The sequence below is a fragment of the Scyliorhinus canicula genome, chromosome 13 (assembly GCF_902713615.1).
Source record: "Scyliorhinus canicula chromosome 13, sScyCan1.1, whole genome shotgun sequence".
Taxonomy (NCBI): domain Eukaryota; kingdom Metazoa; phylum Chordata; class Chondrichthyes; order Carcharhiniformes; family Scyliorhinidae; genus Scyliorhinus; species Scyliorhinus canicula.
Genome location: NC_052158.1, coordinates 30665521 through 30680006, shown reverse-complemented (window position 1 = coordinate 30680006; position 14486 = coordinate 30665521). Strand labels below are relative to the sequence as shown.

The following is a 14486-nucleotide window of genomic DNA, read 5'->3' as shown; positions in this document are numbered from 1 at the left end:
GCTGTAAAAGCTCCCACATGGGAGACTGATCAAGTAGCTAAGAGCCCATGGGATCCAGTACAATTTGGCAAATTGGATCCAAAATTGGCTAAGTGACAGGAGGTAGAGGATGTTGGTCGAAGGTTGTTTTTGTGACTGGAAGCCTGTGTTCAGTGGTGTTCCACAATGATTGATGCTGGTCCCTTGCTGTTTGTAGTGTCTATTAATGATCTGGACATGAATATGAGAGGTATGATCAGTAAGCTTGCATATGGCAGAAAAATTGGTGGCATGGTAAATAGTAAGAAGTCTTACAACACCAGGTTAAAGTCCAACAGGTTTGTTTCAAACACGAGCTTTCGGAGCACGGCTCCTTCTTCAGGTGAAGAAGGAGCCGTGCTCCGAAAGCTCGTGTTTGAAACAAACCTGTTGGACTTTAACCTGGTGTTGTAAGACTTCTTACTGTGCTCACCCCAGTCCAACGCCGGCATCTCCACATCATGGTAAATAGTGAGGAGGAAAGCCTTAGATTACAGCGTGTTACAGATGGGATGAGCAGAACTGTGGCAAACGGACGTTAACCCTGAAAAGTGTGAGGTGATGCATGTTGAGAGGTCTAACAAGGCAAGGGAATACACAATGAATGGCAGTTTAGTTGATCACAGAGACCTTGGGAAGATGTCCAAAGATCTCTGAATGTAGCAGGACAGGTAGATTAGGCGATTAAGAAGGTATGTGGGCCGAGGCTTAGAATATAAGAGGTTGGAGGTTATGATGGAGCTGTATGAAACATTTGTTTGGTTTGGCCACAGCTAGCGTACGATGAGCAATTCTGGTCGCCTCACTATAGGAAGGATGTGACTACACTAGAAAGGGTGCAGAGGGGATTCCCACCAGGGGGAATTCACCAGGATGTTGCCTGTGCTGGAGCGTTGCAGCTATGAAGCGAGGCTGGTTAGGCTGAGGCTGTTTTCCTCAGAGCAGAGAAGAAGAGAAGACTGAGGGAGAACCAGATTAAGGTGTATAAAACTATGAAGGACATAGATAGGATAGATAGGAAGAAACAGTTCTCCTCAGGAGAGGGGTCAATAGCCAGGAGGCTAGATTTAGGGTAAAGGGCAGGAGATTTAGAGATGTGAGGATCTGCACTGTAAATCCTATGGTTCTGTGAAAAACCTTTCCACACAGAGGGTGGTGGGAATCTGGAACTCACTGCCTGTAATGATGGTCGAGGCAGGAACCCTCAACATTTAAAAAGCTTTTAGATGAGCACTTGAAATGCCACAGCATACAAGGCTACGGACCAAGTGCTGAAAATGGGATTAAAATAGAAAGCGGCTTGAAAGCCGGCACAGACATGATGGACGAAGGGCCTCTTTCTGTGCTGTAAAACTCTTTGACTCTTTGATACAATCTTCGAGGTTATAGCAGAGAAGGAGTCCATTCAGCCCACGATGTCCAGGCTGGCTCCCAGCAAGCACAATTCGCCAAGTCCCATTCACTCACAATTTTCCCTGAAAACTGATTCTCTTCAAATAATTTCCTTCTCTTTCAAAAGCCTTGAGTAAACCTACCTCTGCCACACTCTCAGGCAGTGAATTCTGGACCATAACCATTAGCTGCGTTTTAGAAAAAGCTTATCCTCAAATGTCCGTCAATACTTTTGTCAATCAATCACCCGATCAATGGGATCAATGTGTCTCCATTTACTCAGTCCTGATGGGTCATGATTTTGAATATCTAAGTGAAAAGGAACGCTGGCTTTTATTTCTACGGGCTCCAGTATAAAAGTACAGAGGTGTTGCTGCAAGTGTAAAAGGTTCCAGTGAGGCCACATTTGGAATACTGTGCAGAATAGGGCAGCACGGTATCACAGTGCTTAGCATAGCTGCCCCTCGGCGCCAGGGATCTGGGTTCAATTCCAGCTTTGAGTGACTGTCTGTGTGGAGTTTGAACATTCTCCCCCTATCTGCTTGGGTTTCCGCAGTACTCTGGTTTCCTCCCAGCATCCAAAGAAGTGCAGGTTAGGTGGATAGGCCATGCTCAATTTCCCCTTATGTGTCCAAAGATGTGTAGGTTAGGTGGGTTGATGGGGTTACGTGGATAGGGGTGAGGGGGGGAGGGGGAGAGAGTGGGCTTAGGCAGGGTTTCAGGGGGTCGGTCTAGACTAAATGGGCCAAATGGCCTCCTTCTCCACTGCAGGGATTCTATGCAATCTGGTCCCCTTATTTAAGGAAAGATAGGATTTTCACTGGAGGCCGTGCAAAGGTGGTTTACTAGGATGAACGAGAGGTGATATAATTAAAATAGATCAGATTCTTAGGGGGTGAGACAGGGTAAATGTTGGGAGGATGTTTCCACTCATGGGAGAGACTGTGGGGCCAGAGGACATAGTCGCAGAATAAGGGGGTGCTCATTTCAGACGGATTTGAGGAAGAATTTCTTCTCTCAAAGAGTGGTGAATCTTTGGACTTCTTTCTCCCAGGAAGCTGTGGAGGTCGAGTCCCTGAACATTTTCAAGGCTGAATTTGTTGGGTTTTTTTCCAAATCAGTGGAAGAATTAAGGGTTACGGAGAGAATGCAGGAAAGTGGACTTAGTGAGTGTTAGATCAGCCATGACCTTGTTAAATGGCGCAGCAGGTGTGAAGGGCTGACACCTGTTCCCATTTCTTATGGTCATCTTTTAATTACTCCTTCTCTAAGGGGAACAACCCCAGCTTCTCTGATCGACCAGACGCTCCTCATCCCTGAAACCATTCTTGTGAACCTTTTCCGCTGCCTCCCTCATGCATTCGCATTCTTCCTGAAGTGTGGTGCCAAGACCGGGAACAATACTGCAGCTAAGACTGAACCAGTGTTTTCTCAAGGCTTTTCATAACTTAAATGAAACCAAAACCCTGCAAGTGCTGGAAATCGGAAATAAAATGCTCGATATACTCAGCAGGTCTGACAGCTTCTGTGGAGAGAAAGAGAAATATTTGTGTCGGTGGGCCATTTAGACCCAAAATGTTTTTTATGTTCTCTCTACAGACCTGCTGAGTGTACCCAGTCATACTTTGCTTGAAATTCCTTCCTCCTCACAAACAGTCCTTGCTCCGGGTCCTCTGCGTGTCTTCCACCCGCCTCCAAAATCTCTTCTATCAGCCTCTGCCTCTCCTCCTGCACCTCCCTATCCATCTTCAACTTAAATGCGATGATCTAGCCCCTCGCTACCGCCTTCAATGCCTCCCAAACCAAATGAGACCTCCCCATTTTGATTAAACTACGCATACTACACCATCACCCTCCCCATCTTAATGCAAAACTTTGGGTCTGCCAACAATCCCCATCTAGCCTCCACGCCAGCCTCTGAGCTGGCCCCTTCTCCAAGATCACATCTACCCAGTGTGGCGCATAATCCGATATCACGATCGTCGAGTACTCCGCCATCTTTACCTCCACCAGCAACGCCTTCCCACCACAAAAAAAGTTGATCCTCGAATACACATTGTGGACTGAGGAGAAAAATTAATACTCCCTGTCCCGCGGATGCAAAAGCCTCCACGGTTCCACCCCTCCCATCTCCTTCATACAACCCCCACCAACACCTTTTCCCCCTCCCCCGAGGGAGCCAGCGAACACGACCGAGACCTATCCATCCCTGGGTCCAGCACCATATTCAAATTCTCCTCATTATCAGTTGGTGGTATCCAGGTCCGGTATGGCTGTCAACATTTTCTTCACAAAATCAGCATCATCCCAATTCGGGGCATAAACGCAGACCAACACCACTAGTTCCCCCTCCAGCAGACCCGTCACTATCATATACTTGCCCCTTGACCCTCCCCACCATTTAGAACCTCCCCCACTTACCCAACAGTATAGCCATCCCCCCATGCCCTACTATCAAAGCCAGTGGAACACGTGGCTCATTCAGCCTTTCCTCAGCCTCATCTGGTCCTTTACCCTCAGATGGGTCTCCTGCAACAGCACCACATCTGCTTTCAGGACAGTCAGATGCGAGAAAATGCACTCTCTTCACCGGTCCCGCTAACCCATTCATTCTAAGCCACCACTCTGACCAGGGGTTCTCTCATCGCCACCCCCACAGCCTTCCTACCCACCATGACCATCCATCCAGGTCCCTCTTTGTAGGCAGGACCCTGCCCTAGTCACTGCTCCCCCCATCCCCAGCAACCCCTCCACCAATTTCTCTTCAAAACACCTCACCCAGTATCGGCCTCATCCCCCCCACCATTTACACCTCCCAGGTCCAATGAAACCTGCCCATACAGGTCCCAACAACCCTGGACCCTCCCCCTCCCGTTCACTAGCCAACATTGCATGTGCTAGAGTGATGACCCCTGCCAGAGCCCCCTCCCCCCACATCAAAAACAAAACCACATCAACCCCAATTCCACCTTCCAATCTCCATTACATCCAAAACAAAACTGAAACAAATCTATCTCGAACACCCACGAAGAAAGAACCCAACTCAGAGAAAAAACAAAAAACTCAGCCTAAAACCATCAAAAGTCCAAATTCAGTCCAATCCGAGGCCTTCTGCCTTCACAAATGCATCCACCTCCCCACCTCTGCCTCGAAATATTTGTCTCTGTCATTGTACGTGACACTCAGCTTCACCTGGTAGACCACACTAAACCATACCTTGTGCTTATCCAAATCCATCTTAGCCCATCCGAAGGCTGCCCACCTCCTTGCCATCTCCATTGCCAAGTCCTGGTTTATACATATGCCCTTGCCTTCCCTCCTAATCTGCTTCGCCCACCTCAGCACTCTCTCCTTCACCTGAAAATTACGGAAACAGACGATCGCCACCCTCGATGACTCATTCATCCTCAGTTTCGACCAGAGCGACCGCTGTGCCCTGTCCAATCCATACAAGGAGGGCTCCTTTTCCTCCCCCATCAACTTCACCATCATATTAGCAAAGTATTCTGTAGGCTCTGGCCCTCCACCCCTTCAGGCAGACCGACAATTCTCAGGACATGCCTATGCCAGCTGTTCTCCAGTTCTTCCACCTCGGCTCTCAGCCATCTGTTGATCTCCCCCACCCTCTGCAGCTCCTCATCCCCCAAGGTAAAATGGTCACTATATCGTGACAAGACCTCCTCCATCTCTTTTATTTTCTTCGCCTGCTCCCGCACTGTCATCAAAGTTCTCAATACCTCCTCTCTGACTGGGCCCGGGTCTCCCCCATGCATGCCTTAAGTGAGGCCATCATCACTGCCTGATGCTTTTCGAAATGCTTCACGATCAACCGTTCAAACTCCCCAGCCATCACCTCTGTCATCTTCTCCACCATGATGGGCGTGGCTCCACCCAACGGGCTTTCTCCCACTATCTTTCCTCCCCAGCACTCCTCACAAGGGTTGGCGACAGACTTACACTCGCTGCCTTCTTCTTGCCAGTTTTTGACATTCTATAAATAGACATAGAACAGTACAGCACAGAACAGGCCCTTCGGCCCTCAATGTTGTGCCGAGCCATGATCACCCTACTCAAACCCACGTATCCACCCTATACCCGTAACCCAACAACCCCCCCCCTTAACCTTACTTTTATTAGGACACTACGGGCAATTTAGCATGGCCAATCCGCCCAACCCGCACATCCCTGGACTGTGGGAGGAAACCGGAGCACCCGGAGGAAACCCACGCACACAGGGGGAGGACGTGCAGACTCCACACAGACAGTGACCCAGCCAGGAACCGAACCTGGGACCCCGGAGCTGCGTCCGAGATCTTTCCACAGCTACTCACGAACGAACCTTCACCAAAAACTGGACTAAAAAGGGCCACAAAAGAGACAGCTCTGACAGGAGCCACCAAACATGTAACCACCAGCTATGTGCCGCAACCGGAAGTCCCCTTTCTGTTTTTTTCATAACTTCCTTGCTTTTGTTCATAGAAACCATGACCCTGTATTTTGTTTAATTCTTCCATGGGATGTGGGTGTTGCTGGCAAGGTCAGAATTTGCTCCCCATTCCCAATTGGCCTTGAACTTGCTGTAGGTCTGGAGTCACATGGAGGCCCGACCGGGTCAGGACAACAGATTTCCTTCCCTGAAGGGGACCAGTGAACCAAGTGGGATTTAACGACAATCACCAATGGTTTCCTGGCCATCATTAGACTTGATTTTCATTAACTTCAGATTTCACCATCTGCTTTGGTGGGATTTGAACCCGGGTCCCATTTATAAATAAACATCAAACAGAACCAGAAGCAGGATGAAAAAGATAAAAAGAGAACCAATAGATAACGAACAGGAGAACACAGCATAACTCAACAAATAGCCAACAACAACCGTGCCCCGTCCTCGCTGCCATAGCCCTCTACCCTCTCTGCCTCCACTTTTGGTGGTTAACCCTAATCCCTCTCCCCACTGCTGACTTAACTGTCCTGGAAGTAGTCAATGAACAGTTTTCATCTCAGGGCAAACCCTTCCATTGACCCCCTGAAGGCAAATTTTACTTTCACCAATCTAAGGAAATCCGCAAGGTCGCTCACCCACACCCCCGGTTTCAGAGGCTCCGAGACCCTCCACCCCAACAAGATCTGTCTCCGGGCTACCAGAGAGGCAAAGGCCAGGACTCCCGAGTCTTCTGACACTCCAAATACTGCCAATTCTGGACTCGGATCCACCATCACCCTCAGTACCTCTGACATCATGTCAGCAACCCCCCCCCCCCACAAAAAAAATACCTGCAACTTCAGGCAGGCTCAAAGCATGTGAACATGATTGAGCCTCAGGATTGTTCGTGACAGTACAACTGCACCACCTAGAACCACTTTCTCTTTTTTCTTATAAATTTAGAGTACCCAATTAATTTTATTCCAATTAAGGGGCAATTTAGCGTGATCAATCCATCTACCCTGCACATCTTTGGCTTGTGGGGGCGAAACCCAGGCAAACACGGGGAGAATGTGCAAACTCCAAACAGACAGTAACCCAGAGCAGGGACTGAACCTGGGACCTCAGCGCTGTGAGGCAGGAGTGCTAACCACAGCGCCAACATGCTGCCATGAACCACTTTCTCAACTTGCCTCGTCTCCTTCACACACTATTCTCGTAGGGTTGTAGGGCTGGAGCAAATTACAGAAATAGAGAGGAGGAAGGCCCTGGAGGAATTTGGATACAAGGGTGAGAATCTTTATAAAACTGAGGCTGGGATTTTCCAAAGGGTTAACTTTGACATGGCCGGAAGATCCCCTCAGCGGGAGGGGCCAGAAAATCACTCCCTGAAGCATTGCTGGACCGAGAGCCAGTGTGAAGTGAAATAAGGTCAGATCCTTTCAAAAGAAGAAGTGGTCAGTTGAAGATATAAAAGATCTCAGGGTTCTTTCGACAGGGTTTTTACACACAGGGTAGTGGGTGCCTGGAACTTTTTTTACACAGAGGGGAGTGGATGCCTGGAACTCGCTGCCGGAGGAGTGGTGGATGCAGGGACGATAGTGACGTTTAAGGGGCATCTTGACAAATACATGAATAGGATGGGAATAGAGGGGTACGGACCCAGGAAGTGTGGAAGATTTTTGTTTAAAATCAGCATGGTCGGCACGGGCTTGGAGTGCCAAAGGGCCTATTCCTGTGCTGTACTTTTCTTTGTTCTTTGTTGATGGGCAGCAGGGTAGCACAGTGGGTAGCACTGTTGGTTCATAGCTCCAGGATCCCAGGTTTGATTCCTTGCTTGGGTCACTGTCTGTGTGGAGTCAGCACGTTCTCCCTGTGACTGCGTGGGTTTCCTCTGGGTGCTCCGGTTTCCTCCCACGAGTCCCAAAAGATGTGCTGTCAGGTGAATTGGACATTCAGAATGCTCCCTGGGTACCCGAACAGGTGCTGGAATGTGGCAACTAGGTGCTTTTCACAGTAACTTCATTGCAGTGTTAATGTGACAACTACTTGTGACAATAAAGGTTATTATAGAAAGTTCTGTCAGTAAGTTTTAAGCAGTCTCTCTATCTATTTTGGCGTTTCCTGTTGACATTATGGCTGGTTATTCTGGAAAGGCAGTGATGTGAGGAGGGCGCTCCCTCGTCGTGCCTGAGCTGCAGTGAAATATCCTTATTTATCCAGAGGGAGGCTAGGGCAGTTGATCTCATTTAGGCGGCATCGTGGCCTCACAGCGCCAGGGACTTGGGTTCAATTCCGACCTTGGATGACTGTCTGTGTGGAGCTTGCACATTCTCCCCGTCTGCTCCGGCTTCGTCCCACAGTCCAAAGATTTGCAGGTTAGGTGAGGATACGGGGATAGATTAGGGGTGGGAGTGGGCCAGGCTGGGGAGCTCTTTCAGACGTCAGTGCAGACCCGATGGGCCGATTGGCCTCCTTCTACACTGTCGGACTTCAATGGATTCACTGCAACAGGGAAAGGTTGGAGCTTACAGATTGGGCATATTTAAAGTGATTCTAGACAAACTCATGAGGTGAAGTAGAAGAGGGGATATGTCAAAGTGATGAGATGGTGGGGTCGGGGGAGAGATGTGTGAAGCAAACACACCAGCACACATAACCTGGTCGATTACTTTGGTGCGGCAGATGGACATTCATGATGCAACCTGTGTCCGGAGGCCTCAGAGCCCCTTATTTATGCTAATTGATCGGCCAGTATAGTCTAGCATCCCAGGGGCTGAAACTGGCAATGGGATTCGTCTAATGGGGCGCTGTGGTGCCAGACCTTCTGATTCTGGTCGACCTGCATCGCAAAATGGTGGGTGGCGCAGGTCTGTTTGAGCTGCTCCTGCCGAGGCCAGGATGCCCGTCCATGTGGGCCCGGGGTGTCAGCATCATCGAAATACAGTGCAGAAGGGGGCTATTCGGCCCATCGAGTCTGCACCGGTCCTTGAAAGAACGCCCTACTTGAGCCCCCAACACCGTCCCTGTAACCCAGTAACCCCAACTAACCTTTGGACACTATGGGGCAATTTAGTGTGGCCGTTCCACCTAACCCGCAATTCTTTGGACTGTGGGAGGAAACCGGAGCACGCGGAGGAAACCCCGCAGACTCGGGGAGCACAGAATGTGATCCAAGCCAGGAATCAAACCCGGGTCCCTGACGCTGCGAAACAACTGTGCTAACCACTGTGCTTCCCAAAGGCACAAAAGTGCTGTCCTTACCCCCAGCCATTGCTGCCCTTTGTTTGCTGCCTGCTGGAGTTGCACTTGACGCTGCGTCACTGAATAAACGGCCCCATCCACTGTCTCCTCGCTGAGGCACTGTGAGGACTGAAAAGAAAAAAAAGAGATAAATTACTCATGCAGTAACAATGACACATTTATACAGTATCTTCAATGTAATGGAATGTCCCCAAGGTGCTCTGCAGAAGCGTTGTAAAACAAATATGATACTGAGCCACGTAAGGAGATATTAGATCAGTGGACCAAAACCCTTGGTCAAAGAGGTAGGTTTTTATTTCGAGGTGTCTTAAATAGGGAGGTCGAGGTAGAGAGGCGGAGAGGTTTTGGGGGGGAATTCCAAAACTTGGTAGCTGAAGGCACGAACACTTATGAGGCAGCGATTAAGATCAAAGGTGACCCTGAGGTCAGAGTTAAAGGGGAAAGGCACCTCTGAGTTTTAGAAACTTAGAAAATGGGAGGAGGCTAAAGGCCATTTGGCCCTTGAAGCTTGCTCTACCATTCAGTATGATCATGGCTGATCCTCCATCAACTCCATATTCACACGCCCTCCCCATCCCTTTGACACCTTTAAAGTCTAGAAATCTCTCTATTTCCTTCTTAAGTATATTCAGTGACATGGCCTCCACAGCCTTCTGTGGTGACGAATTCCACAGGTTTGACAGGAAATTATCTTCATCTCATTCCGAATTGCCCACCCCGTATCCTGAGATTGTGACCCTTTATTTTAGACACCACCTATTCCCCAGCCAGAGGAAACGATATCCCTGCATCCAATCTGTCCAGCCCTGTCAGAATTTTTAATATTTCAATGAGATCCCCTGTCATTCCTCTAAACTCCAGTGAATAGAGCCCCAGTTGATCCAATCTCTCACCAAGCAATCCGTCTGGTGAACCTTCGCTACACTCCCACGATGGCAAGTATATCCCTTTGAATTTAAGGAAACCAAAACTGCACACAGTCCCCCAGCTGTGGTCTCGTCAAGGCCCCTGTACAGCTGCACTAAGACATCCTTGCTCCTGGACTCAAATCCACTTTCAATAAAGACCAACATACCATTTGGCTCCACTTCCGCTTATTGCACTTGCATGCTTGCTTTAAGCGACTGGTGCACTGAGACACCCAGGTCCATTTCCCTACCTATCACTGTTCAATAATACTCTGCCATTCTGTTTCTCCCAGAGAAATGGATATCTTCACATTTAACGAAGCTAGACTGCATCTGCCAAGTATTTCCCATTCACTCAACCTGGATGGATGAGATCACGGAGGAATTTGAAAACAAGGATGAGAATTTTAAAATCAAGGTGTTGTGTGACCGGGAGCCAATGCAGGTCAGTGCACGCGGGGAAGGGAGGGACTTGTCGCCAGCGCAGACAGAGTTTTGGATGATCGTGTTTCTGGAGGATAGAATGTGAGAGACCAGTCAGGAGCAAGTAGGGATAGTCGAGTCTTGGGGTAATGAAGGCACGAGTGAGGGTTTCAGCAGTGGTTGAGACAGGGGTGAAGCCGGGAGATGTTACAGAGGTGAAAATAAAGAGTCTCAGTGATGGCGTGAATGTGTACTCCCGCCCTTCCGCTTTCACCCCCACCACCCACACACACATAAATATATAAATGCATATAAAAACACACATATGAAATGTAAGACCCTTCTTTTTGAACACAGTGTATGTTAGAAAGTGCATGATATTTCCATTCTCCCACACAGTATCATGGAAGAATATAGCACAGAGGATGTCCTTTAGTCCATCGCAACAAGGTGACCATCTGTTGTGACCAAAGGTAAGGACCCCATAGTTTCTGCATTGACTGTTCAAACAAGCATCATAGCTTACTACCATTCCCCTGCCCTTTTCCCTATAACGCCTGCATCACCTAAAACCTTTTGAATGCCTTGATTGAACCTGCCTCCATCACACTTACAGGCAATGCATTCCAGATCCCAACCACTCACTGTGTGCAAACATTTTTATTTCTCACATCACATTTGCTTCTTTTGCAATTCACTTTAAATCTGTACCCTCTTGTTCCTGATCCTTTTACAAGCAAGAACAGTTTCTCCCTATCTACTCTTCCCAACCCCCTCATGATTTTGAACATCTCTATCAAATCTCCTCTCAGCCTTCTCCTCTCCAAGGAGAACATTTCCAACCTCTCCAATCTATACTCATAACTGGAATTTCTCAACCATTCTTATAAACATTTTCTGCACTCCCTCCGATTCGTTCACATCCTTCCTGTAGTGTGGCATCCAGAACTGCACACAATACTCCAGCTGAGGTCTAACTACTGTCTTATGTAAGTTCAGCATAACCTCCTTGCACTTGTACTCTGCTCCTATTAATAAAGCCCATAATACTATATGATTTATTAACTGATCTCTCCACCTATCGTGCCACCTTCAATGATCGATACACATATACTCACGTCCCTCTGCTCCCCCTTAAGACTTTACCCTTATTTTATATTGTCTCTCCATGTTCTTCCAACCATAATGCACCATCTGACACCTCTCCGCACTGAACTTCATCTGCTATCAATCTGCCCACTCCACCAACTTGTTGATGTCCTACTGAAGTTCTGCATTGTCCTCAGTTTACAATTTTGTCACATGTCTGCCATCCGTAAACTTATGAAATTTTTCCCTGTACACCAAGATCTAGATCATTAATATATAGCAGGAAAAGCAAGGGTCCCAATAACGACCCTTACAAACCTCCCTCCAGCCCAACACTATCCATATACTGTTACGGTCTGTTTTCTATTATTTAACCAATTTTGTATCTACATTGCTACTGTCCCTTTTGTTCAACGAGTTACAACTTTTCTCACTGGTCTGCTGGGTGGGATTCTCCCAAGGGAGTCTAAGTGCCGACGCCGGAGTAAAAACCGGAGTGTTTTACATAGATAGAATGTTATTACATAGAATTTACAGTGTAGAAGGAGGCCATTTGGCCCATCGAGTCTGCACCGGCTCCTGGAAAGAGCACCCTACCCAAGGTTAACACCTCCACCCTATCCCCATAACCCAGTAACCCCACCCAACACTAAGGGCAATTTTGGACACTAGGGGCAATTTATCATGGCCAATCCACCTAACCTGCACATCTTTGGACTGTGGGAGGAAACCGGAGCACCCGGAGGAAACCCACGCACACACAGGGAGGATGTGCAGACTCCGCACAGACAGTGACCCAAGCCGGAATCGAACCTGGGACCCTGGAGCTGTGAAGCGATTGTGCTATCCACAATGCTACCGTGCTGCCCTGGCATCTCTGGCGTCGCCGCCCGTTCCCAGAGACCTATTCTCCCCCCTCCGTGGGGCTAGCAGGGGTGTTGTGCGATTTAAGGGAGCAGGGCCTCGGCGTGGCATCAGAGACCTGGCGGCACATAAAAGACGCGGCGCCTTGGGTCCCGCGCATGCGCAGTTGGGCAGGCACCAACTAACGCATGCGTGGTGGCAGTCCTCCCGCAGGCCGCCCCGCACAAACATGGCGGATGGATCCAGGCTCACCGGCGGAAAAAAGGAGGCCGGCAGACAGAGAAGCCGGCCTGCCGATCGGTTGGTCCCGATCGCGTACCAGGCCACTCCGGAGGCCCCCCCGGGAATGGAGCCCCACCCCCCCTCCCCTCCCCTCCAACAGGCCCCCAAGCCTTTGCGACGAGTACCCACTGGCAACGACCAGGTATGGACGGCTCTGGCGGGACAAGGCCATTTCCGCGTGGCTGCTTGGCCCATCCGAGCCGGAGAATCGCCGCTCGCCGTTTGCGACGATTCTACGGGCGGACCGGTGAAATTCGCGCGGCGCTGGTTTCAGGGGGGTGGGAGAATCACGTGCGTGAGTCGGCCAGCGTGGCTCAATTCTCGCGGCGCCAGCGGGGGGGGGGGGGGGGGGGAATACCGCTCCATGTGTGCCACTGATTCAAATGCCTTCTGAAAGTCCAAATACACCACATCAAGAGTATTACCCTCATCACCAGTTTGTTATCTCCTAATAAAACTCCAGTAAGTTAATTAAACTAGCCCCACTCCTGCTGCTTCTTCCCATTGGCGTACATTTTTTGATGTTTTTGATTTTGAAGTATTAATACCTTTTTAAAAATTGCCTTTTGAAAGATGCCAATAACTCGACTTCTACTGTATTTTCAGCTGCTGCTTGTCAGAACCGCATTGAAAAATCGATATTCATCTCTCAAACAATTGTGGATGAGGAGATCTGCTACAATATGCCTGAACCCTAAACTCAGTAAAAACACACACCAGAATTTCCATTTCCCCAATGGATCAGACACTTAGCAAACTCATTCCATCAGAGCCAACAATATCAATTCTTATTCATATAGACCCTTTAAACATAGTGAAACATCGGGGCTGGAATTCTCCGGCTGTTCACTGGCAGAGAGATTCGCAGGTCCTGCCGGCAGCGCGCCCCCACCCACAGGTTTTCTGGCGGCCTGGGGTAGTTTCAATGGGAAATTCCATTGACAAGCGGCAGGAGTAGAGACTCCCCACATTCTCCGTTCTCGCTAGCAGTGGTAGCAGGTTGGACTCACAATGGAGAATCCAACCCCTGAGGATGTTCACAGGAAAGATTATCAAAGTTAATGTAGATCAACAATGTGACACCCGTAATTAATCCAATGAGGATCTGAGGAAAATTATAGCCAGGGGTTCAGTCATAAGACACATCCGATCTCTGACCAGGCTCTCCAGGAATAATATTGAAAATTAATTCTAGAACACACAAACATAATTACAAATTAGAAGTAGGAGTTGACCACTCGGCCCCTTGAAGACTGGACATGATGTGATTGATTGGTGGGACAGGCTGGAAGTATCCGAATGACCCTTCCCACGTACATCTTTCATTCTCCCACTTTCTCTCTGTTAACTTTGACAAAGAGTCATCAGACCCGAAACGTTAGCTCTTTTCTCTCCCTTACAGATGCTCCCAGACCTGCTGAGATTTTCCAGCATTTTCTCTTTTGTTTCAGATTCCAGCATCCGCAGTAATTTGCTTTTATACATCTCAGCATTGCTGTACATTTGGATTCTTCCAGCAGGAAAGACAAGCAACAAACAATAAAAAAATGACTGCTAGGTCAGTGGTTGAAGCCACCCATGGACACTTAGAAAGTGAAGGCGGTCAGCTGTAGTTTACCTGAGTGTGTTATGGTTAATTTGTCCAGGCAGTGAACTCAATGTGATACAGTTCACCTATACAGGAAGTAAACTCAGTGTGATACAATTTGCCTGTACAGAAATGGACCCAGTGTGGTATGGTTCACCAGTGCAGGAAGTGCTGATGTTCAGCCATAGCTCACCTGCACATGAAGTAAACTCAGTGTGATGCAGTTCACCTGTAC

At 48.6% G+C, this 14486-nt stretch overlaps 1 protein-coding gene across 5 annotated transcripts in view; it reads right to left on the bottom strand.

The window, feature by feature from the left end:
• Positions 1-14486, bottom strand: part of LOC119976771 (ral guanine nucleotide dissociation stimulator-like) — a 182477-nt gene that overhangs the window by 64646 nt on the left and 103345 nt on the right. For all 5 annotated transcript variants that reach the window (XM_038817525.1, XM_038817528.1, XM_038817527.1 and 2 more), the window contains one exon: positions 9098-9205. In XM_038817525.1, coding sequence (XP_038673453.1) covers positions 9098-9205 — 108 coding nt within the window. The remainder of the gene's footprint in view (positions 1-9097; positions 9206-14486) is intronic.